The sequence below is a fragment of the Suillus paluster genome (assembly GCF_016628075.1).
Source record: "Suillus paluster strain FC165 chromosome Unknown EDB91scaffold_47, whole genome shotgun sequence".
NCBI classification, from domain to species: Eukaryota; Fungi; Basidiomycota; class Agaricomycetes; order Boletales; family Suillaceae; genus Suillus; species Suillus paluster.
This window is the reverse complement of record NW_024537607.1, coordinates 206,600-231,619: the sequence shown is the minus strand read 5'-3', so window position 1 is coordinate 231,619 and position 25,020 is coordinate 206,600. Positions and strand designations below refer to the sequence as shown.

General features: G+C 48.5%; 10 protein-coding genes across 10 annotated transcripts; 3 read left to right on the top strand and 7 right to left on the bottom strand.

The window, feature by feature from the left end:
* Positions 1-236: 236 nt before the first annotated feature.
* EDB91DRAFT_1146592 (Sodium/hydrogen exchanger family-domain-containing protein) lies at positions 237-3,011 on the top strand. The gene is made up of 13 exons (XM_041319249.1): positions 237-379; positions 429-688; positions 751-1,003; positions 1,054-1,155; positions 1,206-1,376; positions 1,433-1,471; positions 1,534-1,686; positions 1,736-2,017; positions 2,078-2,082; positions 2,130-2,274; positions 2,332-2,576; positions 2,602-2,673; positions 2,723-3,011. The coding sequence occupies exons 2-13, from the start codon at positions 662-664 to the stop codon at positions 2,819-2,821; spliced, it is 1,593 nt and encodes a 530-aa protein (XP_041174870.1). The 5' UTR covers positions 237-379; positions 429-661; the 3' UTR covers positions 2,822-3,011.
* EDB91DRAFT_1146589 (uncharacterized protein) lies at positions 3,012-4,529 on the bottom strand. The gene is made up of 3 exons (XM_041319248.1): positions 4,051-4,529; positions 3,331-3,975; positions 3,012-3,278 (listed from the first exon to the last, which is right to left on the bottom strand). The coding sequence occupies exons 1-3, from the start codon at positions 4,327-4,329 to the stop codon at positions 3,252-3,254; spliced, it is 951 nt and encodes a 316-aa protein (XP_041174869.1). The 5' UTR covers positions 4,330-4,529; the 3' UTR covers positions 3,012-3,251.
* Positions 4,530-6,211, bottom strand: EDB91DRAFT_1146585 (uncharacterized protein). The gene is made up of 7 exons (XM_041319247.1): positions 5,798-6,211; positions 5,643-5,739; positions 5,498-5,593; positions 5,352-5,444; positions 5,193-5,302; positions 5,048-5,139; positions 4,530-4,993 (listed from the first exon to the last, which is right to left on the bottom strand). Exons 1-7 carry the CDS (start codon positions 6,126-6,128, stop codon positions 4,766-4,768), a joined length of 1,047 nt encoding a protein of 348 aa, XP_041174868.1. The 5' UTR covers positions 6,129-6,211; the 3' UTR covers positions 4,530-4,765.
* A 2-nt stretch (positions 6,212-6,213) lies between these two features.
* On the bottom strand, positions 6,214-8,204 carry EDB91DRAFT_1146579 (Ssl1-like-domain-containing protein). The gene is made up of 7 exons (XM_041319246.1): positions 7,829-8,204; positions 7,665-7,780; positions 7,382-7,611; positions 7,228-7,333; positions 7,003-7,181; positions 6,606-6,954; positions 6,214-6,554 (listed from the first exon to the last, which is right to left on the bottom strand). The coding sequence occupies exons 1-7, from the start codon at positions 7,982-7,984 to the stop codon at positions 6,347-6,349; spliced, it is 1,344 nt and encodes a 447-aa protein (XP_041174867.1). The 5' UTR covers positions 7,985-8,204; the 3' UTR covers positions 6,214-6,346.
* On the bottom strand, positions 8,139-10,467 carry EDB91DRAFT_1146574 (cytochrome P450). The gene is made up of 12 exons (XM_041319245.1): positions 10,184-10,467; positions 10,003-10,132; positions 9,763-9,951; positions 9,557-9,708; positions 9,392-9,507; positions 9,224-9,344; positions 9,150-9,163; positions 8,912-9,101; positions 8,805-8,861; positions 8,731-8,755; positions 8,417-8,683; positions 8,139-8,345 (listed from the first exon to the last, which is right to left on the bottom strand). The coding sequence occupies exons 1-12, from the start codon at positions 10,389-10,391 to the stop codon at positions 8,255-8,257; spliced, it is 1,560 nt and encodes a 519-aa protein (XP_041174866.1). The 5' UTR covers positions 10,392-10,467; the 3' UTR covers positions 8,139-8,254.
* An 813-nt stretch (positions 10,468-11,280) lies between these two features.
* EDB91DRAFT_1250852 (uncharacterized protein) lies at positions 11,281-13,157 on the bottom strand (the record flags this gene model as incomplete). Its single annotated transcript, XM_041323273.1, has 7 exons — positions 11,281-11,404; positions 11,455-11,975; positions 12,022-12,129; positions 12,186-12,317; positions 12,372-12,455; positions 12,504-12,623; positions 12,675-13,157. The coding sequence occupies 7 exons, from the start codon at positions 13,155-13,157 to the stop codon at positions 11,281-11,283; spliced, it is 1,572 nt and encodes a 523-aa protein (XP_041174865.1).
* A 731-nt stretch (positions 13,158-13,888) lies between these two features.
* Positions 13,889-17,846, bottom strand: EDB91DRAFT_1056803 (uncharacterized protein; the record flags this gene model as incomplete). The annotated part of the gene is made up of 12 exons (XM_041314031.1): positions 13,889-14,313; positions 14,409-14,742; positions 14,794-14,955; positions 15,009-15,214; positions 15,267-16,025; positions 16,090-16,393; positions 16,442-16,658; positions 16,708-16,975; positions 17,024-17,123; positions 17,174-17,473; positions 17,521-17,754; positions 17,811-17,846. Coding segments are annotated over 12 exons (3,345 nt in total), but the record flags the coding sequence as incomplete, so codon positions are not given.
* Positions 17,847-18,729: 883 nt separating this feature from the next.
* Positions 18,730-19,530, top strand: EDB91DRAFT_1250850 (uncharacterized protein; the record flags this gene model as incomplete). The annotated part of the gene is made up of 3 exons (XM_041323272.1): positions 18,730-18,870; positions 18,927-19,043; positions 19,105-19,530. The coding sequence occupies 3 exons, from the start codon at positions 18,730-18,732 to the stop codon at positions 19,528-19,530; spliced, it is 684 nt and encodes a 227-aa protein (XP_041174863.1).
* A 653-nt stretch (positions 19,531-20,183) lies between these two features.
* Positions 20,184-22,737, bottom strand: EDB91DRAFT_1146564 (uncharacterized protein). The gene is made up of 4 exons (XM_041319244.1): positions 22,112-22,737; positions 20,592-22,062; positions 20,399-20,543; positions 20,184-20,310 (listed from the first exon to the last, which is right to left on the bottom strand). Exons 1-2 carry the CDS (start codon positions 22,668-22,670, stop codon positions 20,681-20,683), a joined length of 1,941 nt encoding a protein of 646 aa, XP_041174862.1. The 5' UTR covers positions 22,671-22,737; the 3' UTR covers positions 20,184-20,310; positions 20,399-20,543; positions 20,592-20,680.
* A 69-nt stretch (positions 22,738-22,806) lies between these two features.
* Positions 22,807-24,943, top strand: EDB91DRAFT_1146559 (uncharacterized protein). Its single transcript, XM_041319243.1, has 6 exons — positions 22,807-23,114; positions 23,162-23,294; positions 23,347-23,441; positions 23,489-23,931; positions 23,986-24,177; positions 24,236-24,943. Exons 1-6 carry the CDS (start codon positions 22,908-22,910, stop codon positions 24,786-24,788), a joined length of 1,623 nt encoding a protein of 540 aa, XP_041174861.1. The 5' UTR covers positions 22,807-22,907; the 3' UTR covers positions 24,789-24,943.
* The last annotated feature ends 77 nt before the right edge of the window (positions 24,944-25,020 follow it).

The following is a 25,020-nucleotide window of genomic DNA, read 5'->3' as shown; positions in this document are numbered from 1 at the left end:
CTACTGATTGGCGCCAGCGTTACAGCGTATCGCCTGCGTGAACCGTTTCTGGTAACCTTCTGCAGTACTAATAGTACATAATATCTATCAGCGATTCGGTTGTCATCTCTCTCTGGTGTATTTGCGCCTTTCATACACGAACGAGCCTCATCATCGAGAGCAAGGGTCTCGAAGGCTTGCACAGCGTTGATCATCATGTCAGGGTCTTTCACGGCATTGTCCGTGGTGAGCTTGGTCTTGCCGATAAATTATTCATGGTGAGGCATTTGACGCTCGAAATAATTTCCTCTCTCAAGCTTGCGTTCACCACCTCCAAAGGTTCTTCCAAAGGTCCTATCAAGCATTTCATTCTGTCATCATGGATCTGGATTTACTGCAAGTTCGTACTATCGTTGACTCCTCTCTATCATCACAAACTCGTTTTTCAGGTGTCCGCGCCAGGATTGGCGTATATCTGTCTTGGTGGTTTTGTAGTGTTGGTTCGTTCTATCTCTCTTTGAATGCATGTACTCGCCGCTGCCCCCGGTACCGCGTCTGCTGTTTTACAGTTTGCGGCGTTATCTGCTGTTTTGCAGCTTGTTATCGCTACTGTCCAATTTGTTCCGCACTGCTGTTACTCGTGGTATCTGCATGTTATGCTGACTATTGACCACAGTTCTCGATGATATCCCTCTTAGTCAAAGAAAAGGTTTGATGAATTCAGTCCTACACCACACATACATCCTGGATTAATAATCCGTCCTTCCATAGCTTTATATCAATGAAGTCGTCCTCGGAACCGGCTTCGGGGTCATCATAGGCCCTTATGTTGCCAATGTATTCACACCCCGCGAATGGGGTCCCTTGGAAAATACCATAACTTTAGAGGTCATGCGCATCGTCCTCGCCACTGGCTTGTTCGCAGTGGGAGTCGAATTACCATGCGCATATATGAAAGAGCATGCCAAGAGCTTGCTCATAATGGTCGTCCCTACCATGGCTTTTGGCTGGGCTGTTGTCGCCGGTATGTATATCTTCGCGGTGACAATTTCCACTTGCTGACCATCATGACAGCCGTCATACAAGCATTATTCCCGCAGCTCAATTACATTTCGTCTTTGTGCATCGCTGCTTGCTTGACCCCCACGGACCCAGTCACATGTGCCGCCATCACTCGTTAGTCATACCAACCACAACATCTGATGCAGTCTAAATATGTTCTATAGGCGGCAAATTTGCCACTAAACACGTGCCTGTGAATATCCGTAGAATATTATCCGCAGAGTCCGCAGCGAACGACGGTCTTGCATACCCATTCCTTGCAATATCCATATACCTCACCGTAGAGACATCCGTTCGAACTGCTATCGGCAAGTGGTTTTTGGTGGGATGGCTATGTTCGTGCCCTCGGTTCTTGGACGCTCCGCAAAGTACTCATCATTTCCCACAACAGACGAGGTCATCCTTGGCACCGTTTTGGGGGCCGTTCTAGGTTAGCGAAGTTAATTAATCGTCTAAATGCTTCGATCTGATTGCATTACGTCTGTGATCCAGGCCTGCTGTTTTCCAAGCTCATGAGGATATCCCACAATAAGGGCTTTATAGACCGTGAATCTTACATCGCACAATACCTGGCTCTGTCCATCTTCACTATCGGAATCGCGAGCACCATCGGTGCAGATGATCTTCTTGCAGCATTTGCAGCTGGTCAGTCCAGTCTGAATGCGTGATTACTTGGGATCTGACATTTGCTTAGGTTCTGCAATTTCTTGGGACGGCCACTTCAATATACAGACTGAAGATGACGTATTCTCCTCTGTGATAGATTATGTCTTGAATTGTGGCTGTTTCATCTACATCGGTGCTTGGCTACCTTTCGACGCCTATAACTCTCCCGAGTATGGCATCACTCCTTGGAGGCTTGTTGTTCTTGTCATCGCTATTTTGGTCTTGAGGCGAATTCCACCCTTATTGGTGCTCTACAAATTTGTTCCCGAGATTGCTTCCTGGAAGGAAGCTTTGTTCTCTGGCCACTTCGGTAAGCAGCTCTCTTAGTTATGCTATCATTTCACATAAAGTGTCTGAATTCTGTGTACAGGTCCAGTAAGTCTGTTGGGCATCGTTTCTCGTCATTTACTAATGCGTCCTAGATGGGAGTCAGCGCAGTGTTCGTGTCTGCTCTGGCGCTTACGCGTTTGCCCACTCCGGAACACCCGCCTGCTGATCAAGCACAATACCTCGCCGCAACTATTCAGCCTATCGTGTCCTTCGTCGTCCTCGGTTCCATCATCGTTCGTAAGTATTGTGGCCGGTGGTATTCACGTACTCGTCGCTGATTTCGAATGTATACAGATGGCTTGTCTATCCCGTTCTTCAACATGGGTCGTGGCGTACACTCTCGCACCACTTCGTTGACCACGACGTGGACCAACCGTAATCGTGTCACGGTTCCGGACTGGGTTCTTTGGGCTCGCCGTGCTCCCGACGGGTCAACTGTGGATGGAGATGTAGAGCGAGGCTCCAACAAGATTCCTGGAGACCCCGATGGATCTTCTACGAATACGCCAGAGACTTGTTCCCCAGTTGTTGCCATAACAGTCCCGATTATCGAGGATGTTCTAGTGGATACATGATTCCGCCGTGACCAAACGTCATTCTCGTGGTAAGGATGACTCTTCTCCAGAACTGGTGGAGGTCAGTGTTTTATTTCCTATGATTTATCAGAAGATCAAGCTGACTTCAGGTTGAGGCTGTCAATAATCACGCTGAACAAGCGAATTTGGATAGTAGCCCTCCAAATGATAACCAGTTTAAGACTGTTCACTTCCCATCCGTTCAATAACAATTAACGAGCCTCCGTGCTGGACTGGCATGTAAAAACTGTACTGACTTGTATGTCTATCACGACTTGTCATGTTACATACGATACACCACCCACAAAGAACCTCTTGCTCCCCCTTTACCTTCCCTACTACTTTCCCCCCTGTCCCTTCCCCTAGTGACGGAAATAAAGACATGTTCATGTTCCCAAAGATGTTCCCTTTTGCTACAATTATCCGTGCAACAAGTGTGGATGAAGGTAACAAGATAAACAAAAGCGGGTATGCAACGTGGTGTGTATGCCGCGAACCGTCCAAACACTATGAAACCTCTAAACTATAGTTAGTACCTATGCAATGGCGCAGATTAGTCCCTGGATGCGAAACTACTGGTATAGTACCGTGTATGTCAAGGTGTACGTCGTAGGGGAGGGTCATGTCAACTGAAGTGGATCATTCAAAAGGATTCGTGCGTCCAGCCTGAAGCAAACCCGTCAGTACAACCAACAGCTTGAGTTAGAGACGTTCCTACTTGGTTATCCCCTCCCCGGTCTGGTCCTTCGCTGCATCCACATAACCAGTCGTGCCACCATCTCACCTCCTGCTCGGGTTCCATAGGTTCCTGACGCAACGTTGGTGGAGGTGTGGATTTCATAGGAGCCATGCGTGGTCTGGTCCCTTTAGGTGGTGGTGTTAGAGGCGGCGGTAACCCCAGCGGCTGTGGGGGAGGAACAAGCTTCGACGTTGGAGGGATTGTGGCTGACTGCAATGAGTGCGTATTCGAATCGAAATTATCAGGTGAACGCGGGGAGTCCAGGTCACAAGACTCGGACATTACGCTCGACTGCTTCTTCGAATCGACGAAGGGGGACAATGACGGGGAATCAAACCCCGGTTCCACTTCAGATGGATGTATGAAGGGATTCGCAGATGTGCGCGGACTCTGGTCGATGTCGTCGAGCGGTACTACGTCGACGGAGTCTCTAGATTTGAGAGCTCGGTGGTTACCCAGCCCTCCTGAAGATGATCTGCCTGTCTGTCGCTTCGACAGGAGTACGCTTGCCCTGCGTGTTACTTCTCCGAGTAAAGACGGACCGCCGCCGCCTCCATTGGCCTGCGCAGACTCGCGCGCGGCTCTCCGTCGTTCGCGCTCAGCCATCTCCCATCGACGCAGGTTCTACCAGAATGTAAGGAAGGGTTTCAATAATCCGCACACGAATGAAAGTCATGAACCGAGGGGAAAATGGCGCACCTCTTCGACTCGTCGCGTCTCGGCTGCGTCGTCGGTTGTAGGGGGATATGCCTCTGAGCCAGGGTTCTCTATGGTATCTTCTTCGTCATCATATGCTTCTTCGTCCAGCTGCTTTGCCTTTCCCTTCTCTGTGCTCGTACTTGAACGTGGTGGTGAAATGTCCTGCGAGTCTAGCTCGCCGTCCTTGGACCATAGGTGTGCATGACTGAGGTCCCCTTCAAGGGTCGGGGGCGACTGGGATGACATGTTGTCAAGGGCAATTGAAGAAGAGGACACCATGGCATCCGCGCCTGTCGTGGGCTGTAAGACTTAGAGTGAGAAAATGCTCTTGGCTGCAATGCCCAGAAATGACGATAACAGCTGCTAATTTCTTAGATACAGTCTCAAAAACCGTAAACAGTCTCGTCACAATAATTAAGCTCCCAGCATTCGTTAAGAGCACTCTAGAGCACTCAGACAAGTAGAAACAAAGCTGTGGTTGGTGCAATGAAGCTCACACGTCACATAGATTCACACCTGATACTGTAATACACAGCCCAACAACCGCTTATTTGTATCTGTCATAGCTAGTCGGCGTGGCCAATGATTAACGTTCGTTCTAAGTATAATGAGATGTGATGAATATAAGATGGGAAGAGATCTGTCAGTCCATGGTAAAAAATAGTCCACATATAAGAGAATCAAAATGTCCAGCGCCTGCCCACAATGCCCACACCTACTGCCGTTCAGACTGCATCATCATGTCGTCGTACATGCTCCCGTTATCATCTGACATGTACTGCTGTCTCAGCCCGCTCGCCTTGTGGACCGAGTGCTGTAGCATTGGCTCTTCCGAACCAGCGCGGCTGCATACTGTACTCCGGTTACTGTTGTGCCCAGGAAGAGATAAGATTGAGGTGCGAGCCATTTCCTTCATCTGTATGATGCTCTGACGGAAGGCATTCTGCACGAAACACGTTAGAGACGATGCCAAAACTACCGACTCCTGAGCACTTACTTGTTCACGCCAGTACTGCAGGCGCTTCTCACGTTCCTGGTCACGTTGACGGCGGTGGACCAAGAACAAGGTAATTAGAGTGGCGAACATGCCTAGGAAGCCAACCCTTGGATGCAGTTCAACCCTTCAAAACATTGCGGCGTACCTCCGAATATACCCAACCCAACCATGCTATATGCCCAGATCCCAAAGTGGTTCGGCGAGTCGGCACCTGTGCCACAAACACCATTACTCTCGCAGTTGAAAGACAAACATCTGGACGTCCAGTCAATATCACGATGCACACGTCGAACTCAAGACATACTCTTTATCTGCGTCACAAGTCTCTCCTAGTTGTTTTGCTTGGATGCAAACTAGCGACTGAGCGTCGCAATACAAGTGGACTTGACAGTTACCTCTGAAAATGGGAATGAGCACCACTATGGTCCAAAGATACTTTATGGTTATCACCTTGACACAATATCGACGAACTCGTTGGTTCCGGCATACGCTATGTAAGCAGTGTTCTCGACTTGACAAGGCAGCCCAACTGTGACATTTGTCCACCTAGGTCTGCAGTCAGCACACAATCATCCGATGACAAGTTCCGACCCACATGCAGACGTTATTCAGACACACGGAACCATTCACGTTACGGCCGTACTTCGAAGTATCGTCCAAGTCCTGCCAATTCGGAGGTGGCTCGCATTGATCTGTGCAATGAACACAGAGTCAGCGAACACCACCACGGGACTTTCCATCGAGACGCACCATCACGATTCAATTGACATGCACTGCCAACAGGTAGCCATGGCTGGCATCCATCGCCCTCATCTGGACAAAACTGCCCAGAAGGACACTTTGGCGGGAGCTCGGCATCTGGTGCATACCCAAATGGATACTGGTCCTTCCTGCAGCCCTTCAGTTCGCAAGTTCCCTGGGACGAGCAGTATGTTTGCGTATCGCAGTCGCTATGAAATTGATATGTGCCGATTTCGAGACGGTTGTTACTGACGGAGCAGTTCTGACCTTTGGCTTGGCTGCCAGCGTAAACGAATGTATGCCAGGAAGAAAAAAAGAGCGTTAGTGGCAGTAAAAGCATGACAGCGGAGCAAAGCGAGGACAAGGAGGAGGAACACAACACGTATCAAATTTAAAAGCTTCACCTAATAACTTAGGTTTTCGAAGGTCGCGAACCTTGTAAATGCATTTCATTTACATAACGTCGGGGCAAGCCGAATTCGCCGCTCCGATTTGCTGCCGCAATAACGAGCTGCAATCTGCTACAATCTAAACAAAATCTAAACTGTCGTACTTATGCTACTTGCCACACCCTGGGCAGCAATGGACAACGTCGTGAACAAATACATCGCACTCTGCACAAAAATTGTTATCACAATCAGCGCAGCGGTACCGACCCCAGAGACTGATACCCTCGGAGGCTGCCGCAGTTGACGCCGAAGTCGAAAATACCCTGGCACATGCATGGCAAGCAGTCGCCGGCTCTGATATGCCCTCCATCGACGTTCTGTATTTGGCGACGTCGATCAGACAAATGATTCTATTAAAGGCCACTTACACAGCTTCATATGGTTTCACTGGGAACAAATGGTGATAGCTTCGTGCCAGGTGAGGAGAGCTCACGATCATGAGTCCACAGATGTCGCAATCGGTTGGGACATCGCACACTTTCGCCATGCATCTTGGACAGAGGAAGCCTTCGCTCTTCATGTCCGAATGACAGGCGCATAAACTTGGTGGTGAGGAATCCGGAAGTCGAGTAGGAAATCCCATCATCATCAAGTCGGCAGCTGGGTTTGCTGCCCCTGGCCCTCCTGCGCGAGCGACGGCTTTTTGTGCAGGAGGTGGAACGAGCTCGAACAAGATGTCTTTGAAGTGCCCCTCGTTCATCGCCACGCCAAATTGACCTGCCCTATGGATGAAGCAAAATATTCTGTATAAAATAGTGTACTTACCACCAGTCTTGTCACATAGATCCCTGCAAATCTTCATTTCTGCAGCCAGAGCGACCACAGATATGCGTATTTTATTCTTTACACAGGCATCTAGGGTGTCGTGAATATTTCCAGGGTCGCAGGTCGTCAGTGAACCAAAGATAATGAGCATCTCCCGTGAAGAGTGAGTGGGCAGGTGACTGTATAGATCAAAAATAAGTTGGAAGTGCTAAGAAGATGAAGTACCTCATGCTGCTTCGTGCCATCTCGATGGCATTTTGAAGGCTTGGTTCTCCAGTAGGCTCAAGTCGAGTTCTATCGCTGAGACATTTGAGGACATCCTGCGGGTTACCTGATGGAATAAACATTTGACTTTGTGACCTATTTCACAGAAACTTACCAGACATCTCCCCAATCCTTTCGCCTATTCCGGCACGCATACCAACGACGCCGATCTGTCCCAGAGGATTCTGGTCAAACCACTCTACCACAAATTCCCTTGCGAACTGAAGCATGAGATCAAATCGAGTCGGGCGCATATCGCGGTCCATCATCGCTGCTGAAAGATCGAGCAGGAGCACCAGATGTCGGATGATCGTACGGCGGATAGCAGCAGCGGGTGCGAGCAACCTGGCCGACTGGGTCAGCAACACTACCACAGGATAAGTGGAGAACGGATGAACCTCCTTCGTCTCCCCCGCGCCATAAGATCCTCCACCGCGCCTTGCAGACTTCCACCCTCATCTTCCTGTACAGTGTCCCATGAACGCGTGTAGGATGCCTCCCAAGTGTAAGCTTGCTGTAAAAATGTGAATATAGCTGCATGACAAAACGGTGCATTCCTGACCTCCTTCGCTTTCGCCTTGCCTTTATCCTTCTTGCGCTTGTCAGCGGCCTTGCCTTTTGCCTTTCCCTTCCCGCGGTGTTCGAGGTCGCCGGGTAAGGAGATGTCTGAATCAGAATCCACGTCCATGATATTATCATCTCGATTCCTGGGTGCCATGACTGAAGCCGGAACCTCTCTTGAAGTGAGGAAATGAATGAAGCCTTGCAAGATACAATGATCAAGACATGTATGAATAGAAAGGTATGACTGTCGCCGGGCCCGAAAATATGCATCACCTTGCGGCTCGGTGGCAATTGTGTATCACTGTGACTTGCACGGCAAGCGTTTTTACTATACTTGTGTTATATCGGGTCAGGCTGTGATATGTACATCCTCAAGACAGCGTAGATAATGTTGTACAAGGTTCGGGCAGCAGAACAGACCAATCTAAACAGATACACTAATCAAATGCTGCAAGGCCGTGATATCCATGTCTGCATTTCGCGGAGTGATACTGCAAGGAAATGGCATAGGCCGCCTATACGAGATAAAGCAACAGCTGTCAGTAAGTTTTCTCTCTACAATAATCCCACCAAATTTTACACGTACACAGTAATCCCCCCATGCCACCGCGGCTCGATCTCGATCTCGCTGCCAGTCTCATCTTTGGCCTTGGAAAATTTGAAAACTGCAAGCAAGCAGACCATGGCAGACCATAAAGAAGCTTCGGCGAGATGACGACCAGGGCATATCCGTCGTCCAAATCCCCATACGACGCTTACAGTATCGTCTGTCAGAGTACCGTCTGGGTTCAGGAAACGGTCAGGATTGAATTCAGACGCATTGGGGTATTTCTCTTCGTTGTGGCACATCGCCCTGAGGAGAATTAAGTTGCAACAACAATGTATATTTATTGTTCTTACCAAACATTTGGAGTGATTATAGCACCTGTGCCGCGAATGAATATAGACTCCATGATGGGGAGGAACTCGCATACCTTTGGGTATGTAATAACCTTCGCAAACGTCGCTTTCGACAGCAGCATGCATGATTGCTATAATCGATCAATAATCTGGTGCTGATATGTTGAGGTGAGCAACGCACAAAGAGGAAGCACTGGGTGCCACCGCAGGCACTCGCGTAAAATGGCGTCAACGTAGGGTAAGGATGCACGATCCTGGAACGTCGGCAGTCGCTTCGTGCCAACCACGCTCTTAACAAGATCGTGCGCTTTCTCTTGTATGTGTGGGTGAAGAATCATCACAAGGATGAAGTTCATCATAACAGACGCTGTCTAGTACTGGTCAGCGTTGGACCACACCACCGACTACTTCTTGCTCACTGTCTCAGTGCCAGCTGGTCGCAAGACGGTCTCATTCAGTCCAACAAGATTACACTGGAACGATATATGCTCACCCCCAAAAGCGGTCGACGCAGATTCCTTTATCGCTTTCTTCTGCCAGGCTGAATCACCGTCACTGTCGTCGAGTTCCAGTAAATGGTCAGCGACCATGCAAGAAGAGATGGATCCCGCAGCCTGAAAAGCGCTTGAGAACAAAGTGCTTCTTGTTATGTTAGACGTACCAGACCACGCTCCGTATGCGCAAATGGGTTTTCCAAGTTTTCTATGGCTAATTGCCTGGCTAAAGGTGAAACTCTCTTGAGGCGCATGCCAGGGAGCCAAGAGGGAAGGCAAAGAACTGTGAATTATACAATAAGAGATTGCTAGATATGGACGATGGGACGTACGAAATGGAAAAGCAGTGAAGACGGCAGCTACCTCTGGTCTCATCTCTTTCAGTATGATATCCAGAGCCAAGGCTGCACGCCCAACCATGTGGTCATTCCGGCGTGCTGCATCGTATGAGTACACAGCAGACATGATAACCGAACCTGAATGCCTAAAGAACTGTTCAATATGAAGGATCAGGAGATGCGCATAGAAAACCACTCACGCATCAAAATGTTTCGGGTAGTCCAAAGGATACTCCAGGAGGTTCAATACGAGTTCATGACTTTTTGTTACTTGCATGGGCCGAAAATTGTCTACTACATCTTCCCGGAAGGACTGGTGAAGAAATTTCCGCTGAAGCCGCCATCTGCCACCGTATCGCATGAATGCGGTATTGAAGTCGACGCCAAATCTAAAATCCATGCCTTATGACGAGAATGGTTGATAATTCAATAATTCCTACAGTTCATTGGTTGCGATCTCTGGTCGGTCAGAGTAGTTATGTGACCTATGTTCGAGGAGGTCTCTTGCAATTTTCTCAGAGTTGATAACGATGTTATCTTGACCAAATAGCCGGCTATATACGATGTCGCCTAAGAAACATTAGTTACCAAGGGTAGACTACATTCTGCGAGACCACTTGCCGTATTTGCTGCCCCATGCCTTGTAGGTAAGCCAAGGGGTATTCACATCGACTGCCAGTGCATTGCCTAGGATTGGAAGCGGAGTCGGACCCGGTGGATATCGAACATCGTGAGGCGCTTTCGGTTTGGCAAAATAAATTTTGAGCGCAAAACCGATGGCAAAGGCGGCAAGAAGTGCTTCAAGCCCACCCGTGACGCGGTCCGACATAGGAAGATGGACTAATACTGGGGAGTGAGGGCTGCAGTGGCGGAGTTGAGAAGGGTCTTAATATTGACGACTGCGGCTCGAACTAACTTACCTTAAACGAGTCGCCCGGCACTATGTCCGATTTGAAGGGCGGTATGACCGTGTTACATGATGGATAAGTGTAAACCGAAGTAACTGAATTGAAGTTAGTCAGTGCCACATATCCATTAATGGACTGCATGACGTATGTCAGTAGCGCCTCATGGCAGAAACTAAGGCCAAACCCACCTATGAAGTTCAGGTTTAGTGTAAAATCAACAGGTCTTAGGTTCTTGAAATGATGACTTACACGGAAAGTCGATGATTTTGTAATTCTGATGTCAAAAATAGCGAACGTCTATTTAAGATCTCACGCACATTATTCGTATGGTTTTCGGGCGCTGACCGCACTATATAACCGTGATCCATGTTGTTTATATTCATAAGTGTTCATTTGCTCAATGTCCGTGTGACTTCTGTAGAATATAAATAATTTATTCAGGTGATCTCTGTCACAAGGTGCAAAATTTATCTCTATGGACGTCAGAGGTGTGATATCTGCAGCAGATGTTAATTTGATAGTCACCTAAAGATGTAAGCAGGGTGTATTCATGAAGATATATAGATTATATCTGTACACACACATCTATGACACGTATAATCATATACGTCCATAATACATCTACCATATGTCAGGACCAGGCGTTTGATCCCGCGGAAGCATGACATATATATGTATCTTCGTGGTTTTCCAGTAGCATGCCAGTATATAAGAATGCATAAAAGACGACACGACATCATATTATTCAATGATAGGAGGGATTACACAACAACGACTATAGCTAGAGAGGAGCGAACAAGCGCGCGAAATTTACCACAACAACTTCTTCTGAATTGTCTCCTGCCACATAGGCTGCGCAGCTTTCGAGAGAGTTATAAATTTTCGGCGACCAGGGAATTCTTGCAGATCGAGCTGGAGAATCTCGACCATTGCCCTGTTTATCAACAGTCAGCTGGGTGAATGAACGGTGGGGCATACACGTACTTTCGGTATGCATCCTCGTACGCAGCAGAACTACCGTCTGATACATCTCGTGCACTCTCGCGAATCTGCTCCAGCATGGCATCAATATAATTCCAGAACTTCTGCTTGTTCCACTTCGGCTCCGAGCCATCGAGTCCGAAGCCAGAACTCGAACAACCAGGATCAACATAATTGTCAGATATTCCATCCACATCCGTGTCCACACCCGCATTCACAAACAGATTTACAGATTTGTCTCCTAAATCGACTGCGCTTTTGGCTTGGCTCGCATCCTCGTGGGTGGTGTCGTTGGTACCTTGGTGGGCACTAGGGGTTCCATTTTGATTCCCACTGCCAGAGGCGTGGGCTGTGCCATCCTGGAGTTCCTGCGCCAGCTGAACTAGATCAACTTTGAGTGTTATCTCAATGTGCTGTTGGAGGTCTGGGTAAAGCGAGGCAATGAGGTAGGGGGAGAAAAGATCCTGGAGGGAGAGCTTTTCATGATCATGAACTCCGATTAAGAAAATGCGGAGACAGCGCCGCTGTCTCGGATAAGTAAAAATACATTAGACATCTGAAGAAACTCACCAAAAATGCAAATCTAGTCCAGTGCGAAGAATCAACTTCCATACCACTGTGTATAAGGGGCTTGAGGGCGTCCATAATACTCAATCTCTTGATGATCGATGTGGTTAACTATTGAGGATATAATGAACTCCATAAGCGCTCCCATACATTTAAAATGTACTTACTGCAGTCTTGATCTGGCCACGGATGGTCGCCAAAAGCCGCGTGACCAATTTACCCAATTGTGTACGCAACTCGTTGTCATCAAAGAGGCCCTCAGAGATCTTGAAAAGTTCAGTGTGCCCTTGAATAAATTCCTGTGATGCAAACATTTTGGTGAGATCGGGCAAGATTGAATAAAAACAACCTACCATGACATGTTGTTGGGTGTCGGTCACATATGCAGTCAGGTTAGGGGACAGCATACAGGCGGTAAGACGACTCTTTAGTGCGCTCTACATACAGCCAGTTAAAGAATGAATACATAAACAAATCAACCGCACCTCGAAGTCCTTCAAAGAAATGAGTTTCTCTAGTTCCTGTATAGCGTTTGCTTCAGTCCCTTCTTCTCGTTCAATCTGACCGGCCCTCAGCTCAAGAAGCATGATAAATAAATCACCATTCTGTGTGAACCCAATCGTATTAATATAGCAAAACAAAAGTGAGTGACGTACCTCAATAAATGCAAGTAACTTCTGCAATGGTATTCCACGATCACTGGCAAGCTTCTGTGCGTGCGTTTTCAAACACTTGGTGCGTCTGGGGGTGAGTTGAATTATGTCGTTGCTGGAGTCCCTACGGCGCCGAATACCCAGAGTGATAGACTCGTCAAGATCGGACGATTCAGATGGAGAAGATGGGCGTGTCAGTGGGCCCGGAGGGAAAACCTGGGGAGTTCCCGGAACAGAAATCTGTTCGTGGTTTGAACTGCTGTGCCTGTGGGTCACCCGTGGCTGAGAGTTTGAGCTGGGTAGCCTGCGACTTGAAGGACCAGAGTGGGTTGACAAGCCTGCATCAGACCCGAGCATTGAGCGAGAACGAGGTCTGACATCAGACTGGGGTGGGGCCAAGCCGGGCCCTTGTGGTCCAGGACCAATACTACTTGCTCTCTGGGAGCTCCCAGATGTCATGCGAAGAGGAAAGCGACTGAGCATCATCTTGGGGATCCTTTGAACGTTGCTCCGAGTCCAACTTTCAGAACTGGACACACCAAACGGTTGAGCTCCAGGTGTTAGCTAAAATTCCCACGCACATAGTTTGTGCCACATGAGGCTGAGAGATGGTGAAGAGAGGGGGTCAAAATGAGTAGGAGTGCATCAATGAGCCCCCCCCTCAGGTATGGAGGATTGTACTGCCCATATCCCCCTGACATTGTCATCGCCAGGTATTCCAAAACACGAACCTGGCTGCCAGTGCCAGTGCCAATCCCACCAGGTATGGAGGACTGTACTGCCCGTATTTACCTGGCATCATCATCGCCAGGTATCCCAAAACACAAACCTGGCCACCAGTGCCAGTACCAATCCCCCCAGGTATGGAGGATTGTACTGCCCGTATTTCCCTGACACCATCCCCGCCAGGTATTCAGAAGCACGAGCGTGCCAGTACCACCGCCATCAAAACACAAGATGTTCGCGTTCGCATCGCCGGCTGTTTGGTGATGGCGATGCTGGGGTACCACACACGTATTTCCCTGACACCATCCCCGCCAGGTATTCTGAAGCACGAGCGTGCCAGTACCACCACCATCAAAGCACAAGATGTTTGCATTCACATCGCCGGCTGTTTGGTGATGGCGATGCTGGGGTACCACACACGAGCTTGCTTTAACCACCCCCCCACCCCCGGTGCGCCATTTTCAAATGCTAATTAACAATATTATTATAGACTACGACGGAGGATAACGAGGACGATAATGGGAACCTGACTGATGGGAATCAGTTTCTGAGGCTGGGGGATACAGTGGATTACGAGTAGGTACTTGAATAGGCAGAGCAGAGCGGATGATAGGTGTATGATGGCCGTAGCTGGAGGATGTAGCAAAGGTAGGCACCTGAGACGTCCAAGGAGGCATCTGTGGGGGTGATGCAAACGTTGGCGGGGTGCAAACATTGACGCTGGCGGTGCGAACATTGGCGTCGGTGGTGTGAACACTGGTGGTGGGATATGCCACTGGTGTAGCATGGTCTGGAGGGGCGGTGAACTTGAAGGGCCAGCCGCTTGGGGAGGGACAGATGTGGAGAATTGTGTAGGGGGGGGTGGGCGATAATGAGGGTGTGGAAGGGGGTGTTGCAGGTTGTTCTCGGTGTGTTGCTGCTGCTTCCCTGCGCTCGTCGACTTACACCGTTTCTGGGTGGTAGCCTTTGCCTTGGGTTGTTTTTTGGCACGATCGAATGCAGGACGCATACTGTGATCTTTGTCGTGGGGCAGATTCGCTACGTCTCCTCCGGACCTTTTCACCAGCCGTTTCCCGTGCATTTGCTGCACAGCAGTTTGTCGGACCGCACTGGGATTTGCGACACGCAATGGTGTCTCACGAAGGAATTCTGGGAGAACGGAGTGTATATGTTGATAGTTGTGGATAGAGAATGTGTTGAGGAGATATTCCGGTGAGGGTTGGTGTTCCACAATGCTCGTTGTTCGGTCGGTTTGGATACGTTCCTGCCATAGATGCTTCGTAGACAACTCTGTGCACTTCGCGTCGAGGCAGTTGTGCTGCAAGTTGACTGCGCATATAATATCCTGCAATGTGTTTAGTTGGTGTGAGATAAATACAAGAAGTGGGAATGTCACCGTTCCCATCACAACATGCTCCTCATTCTCGAGGCGGAGGCACGGAAGATGAAGTAAATGGTGGCGTGCAGGCATAAACGAAAAAATCTGAAGAGCGACGAATGTGACTGAGCGCTGTGTCAATGTTGAAAGCAAGATTTCGCGAACGCGTCCAACACGAGTCTGTTGAATAGTTAGTAATTTCGCTATGAGAAATGTAGCAGGTACAAACATACCTTGTTCTCCACCGTGTCTTGAAAAATAACGTGCCCACCTAACTGCACATTTTCATGCTCGCTAGTCACGACTGAACCCCCCTGGTAGTATTGAGAGTGAGACGGTCTTTGCAAATTGTCCCTCTTGAATATTTCTGCACAGCGCGTGTCTTCCCATGGGCCGAATTCACGCCCGGACGTCTTGGATGCCAAAATTTTACCTGTGCCTATGTGTGATCAGTCTTCGAACAGAACCTGCAATTGCATGATTCACTGTACCTGGATCAGCTAAACTTTCGCGGGGAATCCCAAGCAGCTGGCCTTGTTCTGGATGATCTTCAAGGTATGCAACAACTAGTGGGCCACCCTGAACCCACCCCCCTGCATTGACGTCGTACCAATAGCCACCTGTAGTGATATGTTTGATGGTGTCGTTGCAAGTGAATGTTGCGCACGTGTCTCGACTAGGAGCTTGTCGGTTACTATAAATGCATGTAAGGCGGAAGACGTGGTTAAATGATTCATAGCGCTCAGTTGAGAAAACAATCGCGGGTCCGAAACGTCGGATGTACGTGGGGAGATGTACTAAAAAATGAAACTTTGGTTTGCTGATTAGGATGCTCGGTGCACACTGCGCAGTGATGTTAAGAAAGTCGTTGATCGTCCGAGTGAGGCTTGCCAAATAGCGTTCGGTGTCGTTGATTTTCGTGTGCCAAACGAGCACGACTAGCTCTCCGATCGTGGTCCATCCGTCGAGAACGCTCTTTGGAACGAGATCATAGACTACAAATGGCATAATTTGAGCGAGACTTTTGAAATGTTTGCCGATCAAACCACCCTTATAGTGGCAAATATACTCAGCGTTCAAGGATGGTGCGTTGAGGCCATCCCGTTCCAACGAGTCGAGACGTGTCTGAAAAAGATTGAGTAGTTTGGCTTTCTCGAGCAGGAAAACGGTCTGGCCCCAGAAATACTTTACAACACTGAGGAGAACAGTGTGGAGGATCTCCATAGGAGTATCCATGTGAATGTTTAGTCCTATGTAAAGTATATAATCTGAATGAGTTTAATGGCACACGAAAATCGATATGAAAATGCTCACCGTCCATTCCCAGAAGGGGGTTTATCGCGTCCTGGAGTGTCCTGCCTTGCAACATGTCCTCGAGCTGTTTCTCCAGGGCAGCGTGAACTGCAGATTCCGCTGACGCTGGCTGCCCCGCTTCGCGCTTTCGCAGCTTCTTGCCCAATTCTACCAGCGCGTTAATGAGGGAAGACGAGGTAGAATCCCGAATTCCAGTTGATGCTGTCGCAGCCGCAATCTTCCCAGCAGCTCCGGAGCATAGCGCCGTGTCGAACTGCTGACAGACTTGAGCTATCGTGTCTTCAGGCGTTCGAGGATTTCCTTCCTGTGTTGTGTGTCAGATCAATTGATAGCTATTTTGTATGCAACGTACCGTAAATATACTATTATAACCGGCCTCCGACTCTTTGTATTCTTTCGTGCCGCCGACATGGCAGGTCCTACAAAAATAATTACAGTTCAAACCGGCGTGGCTGCACTCCTCGGCCTGCATTGGATTGTCCCCCGCTAAAAACAGACCTTGAGGGACAAGCATCACTTCCTCATCGAATTTGCAGTCCCACGCAACGATCCCCGAGTCTGCTGCCTTGCTACTCGATACGTAAGATAATGAGATGTCACAGACAGCGGAGAACACACCTGATCGACTCGCGCATTGAGTGCATCAATTCCATTGGCGCTGCATGCGGGGACGACGTTACAAATCGAACACAGAACTCTTTTTCTAACATCTCCCTAGGTAGGTTAGCATTTGACATGTAGATTGTGTGGTGCTTATTCCATTGTTTTGAGACATTTCCGGAGACGTCGTCCATAAATATGATGAGGGGGACGGAGTAAACCATCCGACCCTTCGCCTTCTCACGGAGTGGATGCGGTACGAGCTTCAAATATTTCTCAGACGACGCTGAGATCATGCTAAGTAGAGAATCATCTTTGGTTCAAATAGACTTACGTGTGACGCCGCATGCGAGCTCATCCATGATATCTTCAAAAGAACACCTGAAAATCGATACCGGCACGACCTCTTGTTCATCGCTGACGATAAAGCCGGCCTAGCTACCTTGTCAGTATGTCATCGCAGCTGCAAGATCAGGTCACATACATCTGTATATTGCACCGCACGACCCATAGCATACAATTCTTTCTCCTGTCGTAGATCTTGCGAGTCCCTTTGATCTGATGATCCATATGAGGCATTGAAAAATCGCTCGGGGACGAAATAGGCTCCTGAGCGTTCCCGCAGAAGTTCGTTGATAAAGTAGATTTTACCACCAACACGAGCCGCTGGAGGTGACAGCATTTCTAACATCATTTTCTGCCCGTGACAAACTTGCGACATTCCAACTCCTCCATCCTCCGGATAATCCAGCATGGAAAAGCGGGTGAGTGGATTGGCGTAGTCCTAAGGGTATGATTAGCACAGGATAGTCGAGGCCTATGTAGTTTTACCTTGGCTATCGCGTGTCCAATATCATTGATGTAAAAGATATTGCCGGATGACGATGTAACTTTGCACGTCGGATTTCCGACAAGTTCAGATATACGGTTGTTTGATTGCTTGACAGACCAGAGAGATGGGACGTCGCGTGCACTGAGTTCCTTGGCCCAGCTGAGTGCAGCTCTCTTCTGTGCGTCCGAAAAGGGTAGACGTGCAGAGCTGAACAACAGTGAGGTTAAGAAGTGCTTTGAAGCATAGTGAGCATCCTCAAATTCTGAAAGAATCACAGGATGAAACTTACTGCCTTTGACGGCCAAGGATAGTATGGACTCCCCGGTTTAACTGTAGGGGTATACACGGCAGGAATTTCGTCTATGATTGTGTTAATAGCACGAAGGAGCCTAGTTATACTAACGACTCACCTGACAGCTCAATTCCAAAATCAATGCCATCATCCAGAGTGCCAATCTCGTCCTTGAGAGCCGCAAGAGGCGTTGCAAAGAGGTTATTGCCCTCGATGAGTGAAGTCTTCAATTCTTCAAAAAGATCTTGTCCGCCACTGATCTCATAAATACCACGGTCCCATTCCATATCCCAAAGTGTTGACAGCGGGACTTCTTCTTCAACGGACATTGCTACCGGCTGCCCGCTGTTAGTGTCATGGTAGGTGTCCTCTGGGTCATGTCGGCCGTCATCTGTTTCACCCTGAAAAGGTCTGTGTACGACATCCATGTCGAAGGTATTGATAGTATCCTGGGCTGTATGTGTGCGTATGGAAGGAAACGGTTTAGATATACACGTTCTCCCAGAATGTTGAAGCGCAGCATGTCGGCGGTGTCTAGCAGCCTCGCAGTGAGATTTGAGATGGCTCCGGTCCATTGTCCAGAATGTGCCTTTATACTGAGGGCAGACCATGCACATGACACGAGACCGTTCTGTGTTGACATATTTCACAGCTGTAAATGTAAGTGAAGCTCATTTGATAAAATCTTGAAACACTTACTTGTCCCATCAACAAGTGATTTATCCATACTGGCAGTTGCTGGTCGATGTCGGTGAGCGTCTGATTGACGCACATTGCACGATCGACAAGTCCACTGATCACGTGTTGATCTTTGATCACGTGCTGATGCACAATTCAACGAACCATGTCACATTGACCTTCGTCCTCCAATATCAATTCAAATCCCTATCAATCTCTAAGTGCGACCAACTGTGCCATGACACCTTGCACGGTTCAAACTTCAACCTTTTACCCTCCAATCCGCACGCGGGACATGCAAGATGTGTCCCTCCAGCCTTTGTGTATCGGTGTATGCTTTTCCGGTGCACTTCCAAGGCACCTCATTCGCAGTGTCATTGTATTTCGCTTTCCTGCCCCTTTCAAACTAATTGCTGATGATTCTTATTTTTCTAGCCCATCCAGATATCTGTTTCGATTGCTGAGGAGTATAGATCGTTCACGATGCCAGTCTTAGAAGCTCTTTCTGTGGATGGATACCCTCACTCTGGGTGTTCCTTATCTTTTGACGACGTGAGAGCACGACCTTCTCTTGTTTTTATTTATTGAACAACTTCAATAATTATAATTTCAGGTCTCTAATGTTTTGAGCGACAGTGGAAACGCGCTATCCTGCGACAACATTGATATACCCATCCCATTTCTTCCGTTGCCGCACAATTTCAATCCCACAGATTCATATCATTGGTCCCAGCTGTCGGAGCAGATCCAGCTCTGGTTGGTTACTATACCGGAGGATTCACAATATTGGACATGGGGCCGTGACGCCTTCTGGTTGGCCTTTATTGGTGCTTGCCCTGATTTTCCAAATGGCAGGTGGCCGAAATGGGACGCAAGGATTCCCCTTGAGGGCCAGTTCATAGAGCACTGGCTCGAGGGTGGAGCTGTGGGTGGACTCGATCAAAGTAGGGAAGACTTACTGGCACAGATATGGTCCGACTTTTGTACTCACGCCATGCTCTTTCATCCCGAACCTTTGGTATTGATTGACGTAGCGTAAACTGCATATCATGTTCAAGTCGTAATGCTAGACTCGGCCGTGGTTACATAGGATATGTTGTTGTGAATACTCCTAATTCAATGTTGTTTTAACATCACGCTTGTTTATCGTGTCTTCATGGCTGCCTTGCCTCGATCCTGGTGTAATTTGATAGTGATCATTTCTTGCTTATAAGGGTTTTCTTCTTCCTAGCATATACAACATACATTGCAGAAACATCGTGAATACATAAAGCTCACATCCAACCGACATATGTCTCAAGATATCAGCATTACAAGTGCCATTACACATAACTAACAACCAGGGGTCGACACGTCTATCATCTCTAGATTAACTAATTTTGATGTTGCCACGACCTCTTACTCACGATTTTTTTGCGACCATGAAACGGGACCCATAAAGTGGTGCATGACGCATATATTTTTATTTTGTGCGGGATTTGCTCAGATTAACCGAAGCTCGTATCTGCCGCACACCCCAATTATCCTTTTCGGTCGGTGTCTGGTTTATAAATTACGTGTTTTGCGGTGTACTATGATGTATGTCATGGTAACGCTACAATTTCGTACAAATCTGAGACTTGGAGTACATAATCTGAATTAGAACACTGCATCAAGCATCAATGTGATGGCCCCAACTTATTACAGTCATGGCAAATGCCGGTGCCGCGGACTATTCGGCACGCCACTAAGTACTTCAGTACAAGTGCAACGTAAACGTAAGACTGGTACCTTGCTGAACAATGTCTTCAGGAGGGTAGATAACAGGCCCATCACCGCAGTGAGTATGACTAAATACTCAGTGATCCGTTTCGCAGTCCTTGCAGCTGGTGGTTGAGGATTTTAGAACTAACGACTAGAATCTGTAGAATTGTTTGACATTACTAGAACCGTACGCGTACGGCAACCGTGACGGACTTGACAAAAATCTTGCAAGAGTTTACTTACCACACTGATTCGAAGGTTTTGAAAGGCTCCAGCTGCGACCATCAACAGCATAATCTTTTTTGCAACGTACGCCGATACCCGATTGTTGAAGCTGAAGGCTGAAACTTCCAACAGGTCTGAGACTTTTCCGCCAGATCGCCATCCTGCTCGCGGGTGAACCTCTCAAGTGCTCAGCTCCATATCTGTCGCTATGTTCCACAAAGCTAGACAGCGAGCTCACGATCGACGACCCCTCCCTGAAGCACATCCTGCCAAATACCCTCCACCCACCTAATGCAATGATCTACTTTCGCAAATACTTCCTCTAAAACTTCCTTCAAATGCTTGTCTTCAAAACCCTGAACCCTGCCAATTGACAATCGAGGCGTCTTCGCATTGTGATCCGCATCAAAATCCTCTGGATTTAAGACTATCATTAGCTGAGGCCGCTTTTCGGCACGTTTGACGTGGTGCCCCGTCTGCATTTTGGGGGGTGTTCCAGCTTGTCTGGGTTCAGACCGTTGATGCGCAAGTGTGTCAACCAACGCTTTCAGTACCCGTTTCTGCAGTAGCATAAACACGGCATCATCAGGGTTGAGGGTGCGTGCAACTGCTGCGCGAAGCCTCGTCTCTTCTTCTGCGGAGAGTATGGTACCATCCAACTGACGGGCCCGAACAACCTCATCTGCGAGATGCACGAGCTTTGTGTCGCCTGAACCCGGCTCCTCTATGATTTCCGCTTTCAGCAGGATCCATATCCGTTCCATGAAGCTCATCGCGTCGCTCGCTTGCGCACCTTGAGGCGCACGAATTAAGGTGCGTAGAGAAGCAGCGATCACGAGTGCTTGTAGATAGTTCTGGATTTCTAGTAGCGCACGAACAGAGAAGAAAAAAATCGGTGGAAGGGAGTTGTCGATGAACGGTGGCGAGGGATCAGGAGGCTCCGCCACGTGAGGCCCGGGATTTGTGGTAGACAAGGTTCTAGTGGGCAATCTACAGGATATAGGGGTCGATGATCCTAGCGCCTGTACAAGTCGCACAATCCACTTGAAGCGCAGCTCAGCGGCGATGCCGCTAACCTGAAAAGACGGTTGACAACTTAAAAGCCAAATCAACCAGTTACTCTCTATCCGGTAATGCTTCCAAAGATCCAAAATGATGTTGCGTTCTTTGACCTTCGCCTGTTTAGACACTGCAGACTGGAGCTGTTGTTCAGTCATGCTTCCAAGCACAAACTGGGAGAGCTGATCTTTCATCATCTCCGAGATCTTGAGTATGGATTTCACCGCCTCTGCAACTAGCGTGGCTAGTGAGGTAGGACGCGACGACCGGGGCGGAGGTTCGTCCAATGAATGAAGAAGGTCATCGAGCTCTCGGTCCTGGACTGGCGCGCAACGCGCGCGCAGAGACACTACAACTTCACGCAGATGCATAATAGCTGAATCTAACGGGGAAGACGTCGGAGATAATGGTGAGGAAAGTGTGATGATGACAGGATGCCGAGGTGGTAGAAGAGGTTTTAGTGCAATGAGGAGGTCGTGGTACAACAATTTAATGCGCGGTAGCTGATAAGAAGGCTCTGGATTCGAGAGTGATTCTATGGCCTAGAGAGCCCTCAGACATCAAAATATGCAAAGCAGGTGAGGTCCGCACCTCGTCCCAGAAAGCTTTATGTACAAGATCCTCAACCTTGTCACGTAAAGTAGGTTTTGCAACATTTTCTCCCTCCTTGGATGAATGAGACAACATTGAAACGAGAGACTTGCCGGGAGGGACAACGCGCTTTGGATCTGTAGCAAGCAAATGATGGAAGTATGTGCGGTTAAGAATTTCTACCAGCTCTAGGGGAAGCACTACTGGATCGGATGTGGGGATGAGAGGAGACGGTGCATTTGCAGAATCTGGATAGACAATCGAGAAAGATCCCTGAACCGGTGGACGAGAAGGTCCAGAGATAACACTAGCGGGTCCGTCTAGTCTAGTATTCACAAAACTGCGCAGCGTATGCAAAAGTTTTGTATTATCTTCGGATATTTCCCATAGCCCTTCATCCTGTAACCGTTCGAAATCCCGGATGAGACCATCCCAAGTGATACGCTGAGCAATTGCTGGGTTGCGGTGTAAATCTGTCAGCAATGAGATGGTGTCTCGAAGTAAAGCATTATCTGGAACAGTCTCTGCTTTGGCTTTGAGCTTAGATATGATGACCTCCATGTTGGTCGACGACGAGCTCGACGTCTAGATTGTGGTGGTCAATGACCAAGAAATTACATCAGAGCTGCGTGACGGAGGGAACCTATTTTAGGACAATCACACGGAAGGTTTCGCTCTTGGCACATTTCGGGTTGTCGTACTTGCTACGGTCAGCCTATACATACAAAGGTCACGAATTAATCGAATTCGAAGTACCACGACCGCGTTACCGGTGTTCACCTTTATTTTCAGCGCCTAATGGCCCAGTCAGTACCTGCTTCACTGGTGACCTCAGTCCCGACTCCCACAAGTACTATCGTCCAGGCTGCAGCAGAGTCATCCACCAGCGACCTCGTTTCTGCAAATGATGCAAGTCCCGTAGTAGCATTCATAATAGGACTGGCAATTATTTTGCTTGCTTCCATTCTGAATGCTGCTGGTTTGAATATCACGAAATTGGATCATGTGAGTGGTCTCGTGCCACGACTCAACTTTATCTTGATAATTTGCAGGTGCGCACGAGCATCATTCCAAAGTCAGCCCGCAGGCAGGACTGGCTGCGACCGCTATGGCTCTTAGGCATGGTTTTATATATATTGTCCCAGCTCATCGGGAGCACGCTCGCCTTGGATTATATGAGGGCAGGCATGTTGACTTTTTCTCTCAGATTACCCCTTTCTGACGAATTCTCGCTCAGAATATGTTGCCCCCCTCGGATCTACATCTCTCATCTTTAATTTCTTGTTCGCTAGATTTTTAATTGGTACACCAGTTACACAAACGGATATCTACGTGAGCTCCCTCTCGCCCCCTTTGCATGCATGGCTCATCAGACTTAGGGTACGATGATCGTAGTACTGGGCGTCATCGGTATCGTTGCCTTTGGAGCTATCAACAGTGGTTTGTCCACGGAAACGGACGTCAACCATCTCACCGCTTTATGGCGGCGTGGTGGTTGGCTTGGATTCTTCTTCTGCATGTCGCTTGCGCTCATTCTCGTCCTCATTTTCGCAAATTCGCTCGATGCTGTCCTTGCTGCGCGGTCAGACCTGGACTCAGAACCCTTCGCAGGCATGAGCGCAAGGAGGTCTCCCACATCGAGTACTACTTTCCTCGGAAAAGTCAAGAATAACTGGAATGCGTGGATGCTATGGGTCAAGGAGAAGTTAGAGACGTGGACTGCACCTCAGGATGATAAGCAAGTTGCATGGGTGCTCGGAATTGGCTGGGCGTGCTGTGGAGGTGGACTTGCTGGAGGGTGTTTGGTTTTCGCCAAGGCCACGTCAGTTTACTTTGTTCATTTGTTCAAGTTCGGCGTTGTCTGACTTGGAATTAGCGTTAAGCTACTCACTGGAAGCCTTTCGCACGAAAACCCCGGAAACCAGTTCGGTCACCTAGCTCCTATATTCACGATCATTCTACTCGTGATCACGGCTGTACTTCAAATCATCTGTCTCAACCGTGGACTTAAGGTCTACGACTCCACTCTGGTAGTCCCGGTCTTCTATGGCGTCTATACTGCAACTGGGTATGTCCATCTCTCCTACGGTCAATTTCACTTACGCCTATATTTACTTGTAACACAGTTTTCTGGATTCGTTAGTGTTCAATAACCAAGTCGACTCCTACAAGCCTTGGATACTCTTCCTGATCTTCGCCTCAATAATGATTCTCATCTCTGGTGTGGTCCTCTTGACGCATAAGAAACCTGAACGATCAACTCGTGTATCTGCTGCCGCTGCGCTGTCTGGCTTGTCGTCTCGCAGGGCTGCTCGGTCCTCTTCCAAGGTTAATCGTATTAGCGAGGACGACGAAAACGACGAAGAACAAGCATTGAGAAGAACAGAAGAAGGCGAGGAAGAACGGGAGGATCAGGCAGTACTATGGCAATTAGGGGATGATAGCGAGGACGAGGACGACCAAGCTGGTAAGGGACATACGCCAAGAGGCGTGCACGCAGCTGGAAATACGAGCCGTGTCACAGGAGAGGGGTCGGGGCTGATGCGAGATGAGGAGGAGCCGGACTTTGAACAAACTCACGAACACAGTCGTTCGATTTCCTCGGACGCAACGCTAGCCCAGAATCCACAGGATCCATTCCGCGATGACGACGACGACGAGTTTTGGCAGTGGAAATGATGGATACCGTTCATGATACAACCTCATACCCATTGGACTCCTGCATGCATTATGGTTTATAATTGCTTCATAGTAGATATACATTATTACCGAAATACTACATTTGCACACAATTTTTAATGCTCGCGCATTGCTTCGAGAATCAACGAATTGCTTTGATATGATTTCGCGAAATTCGTTCCGTTGATCGGCTGACTGAATCATATACATATGTGTTCGCTGAAAGCTTATG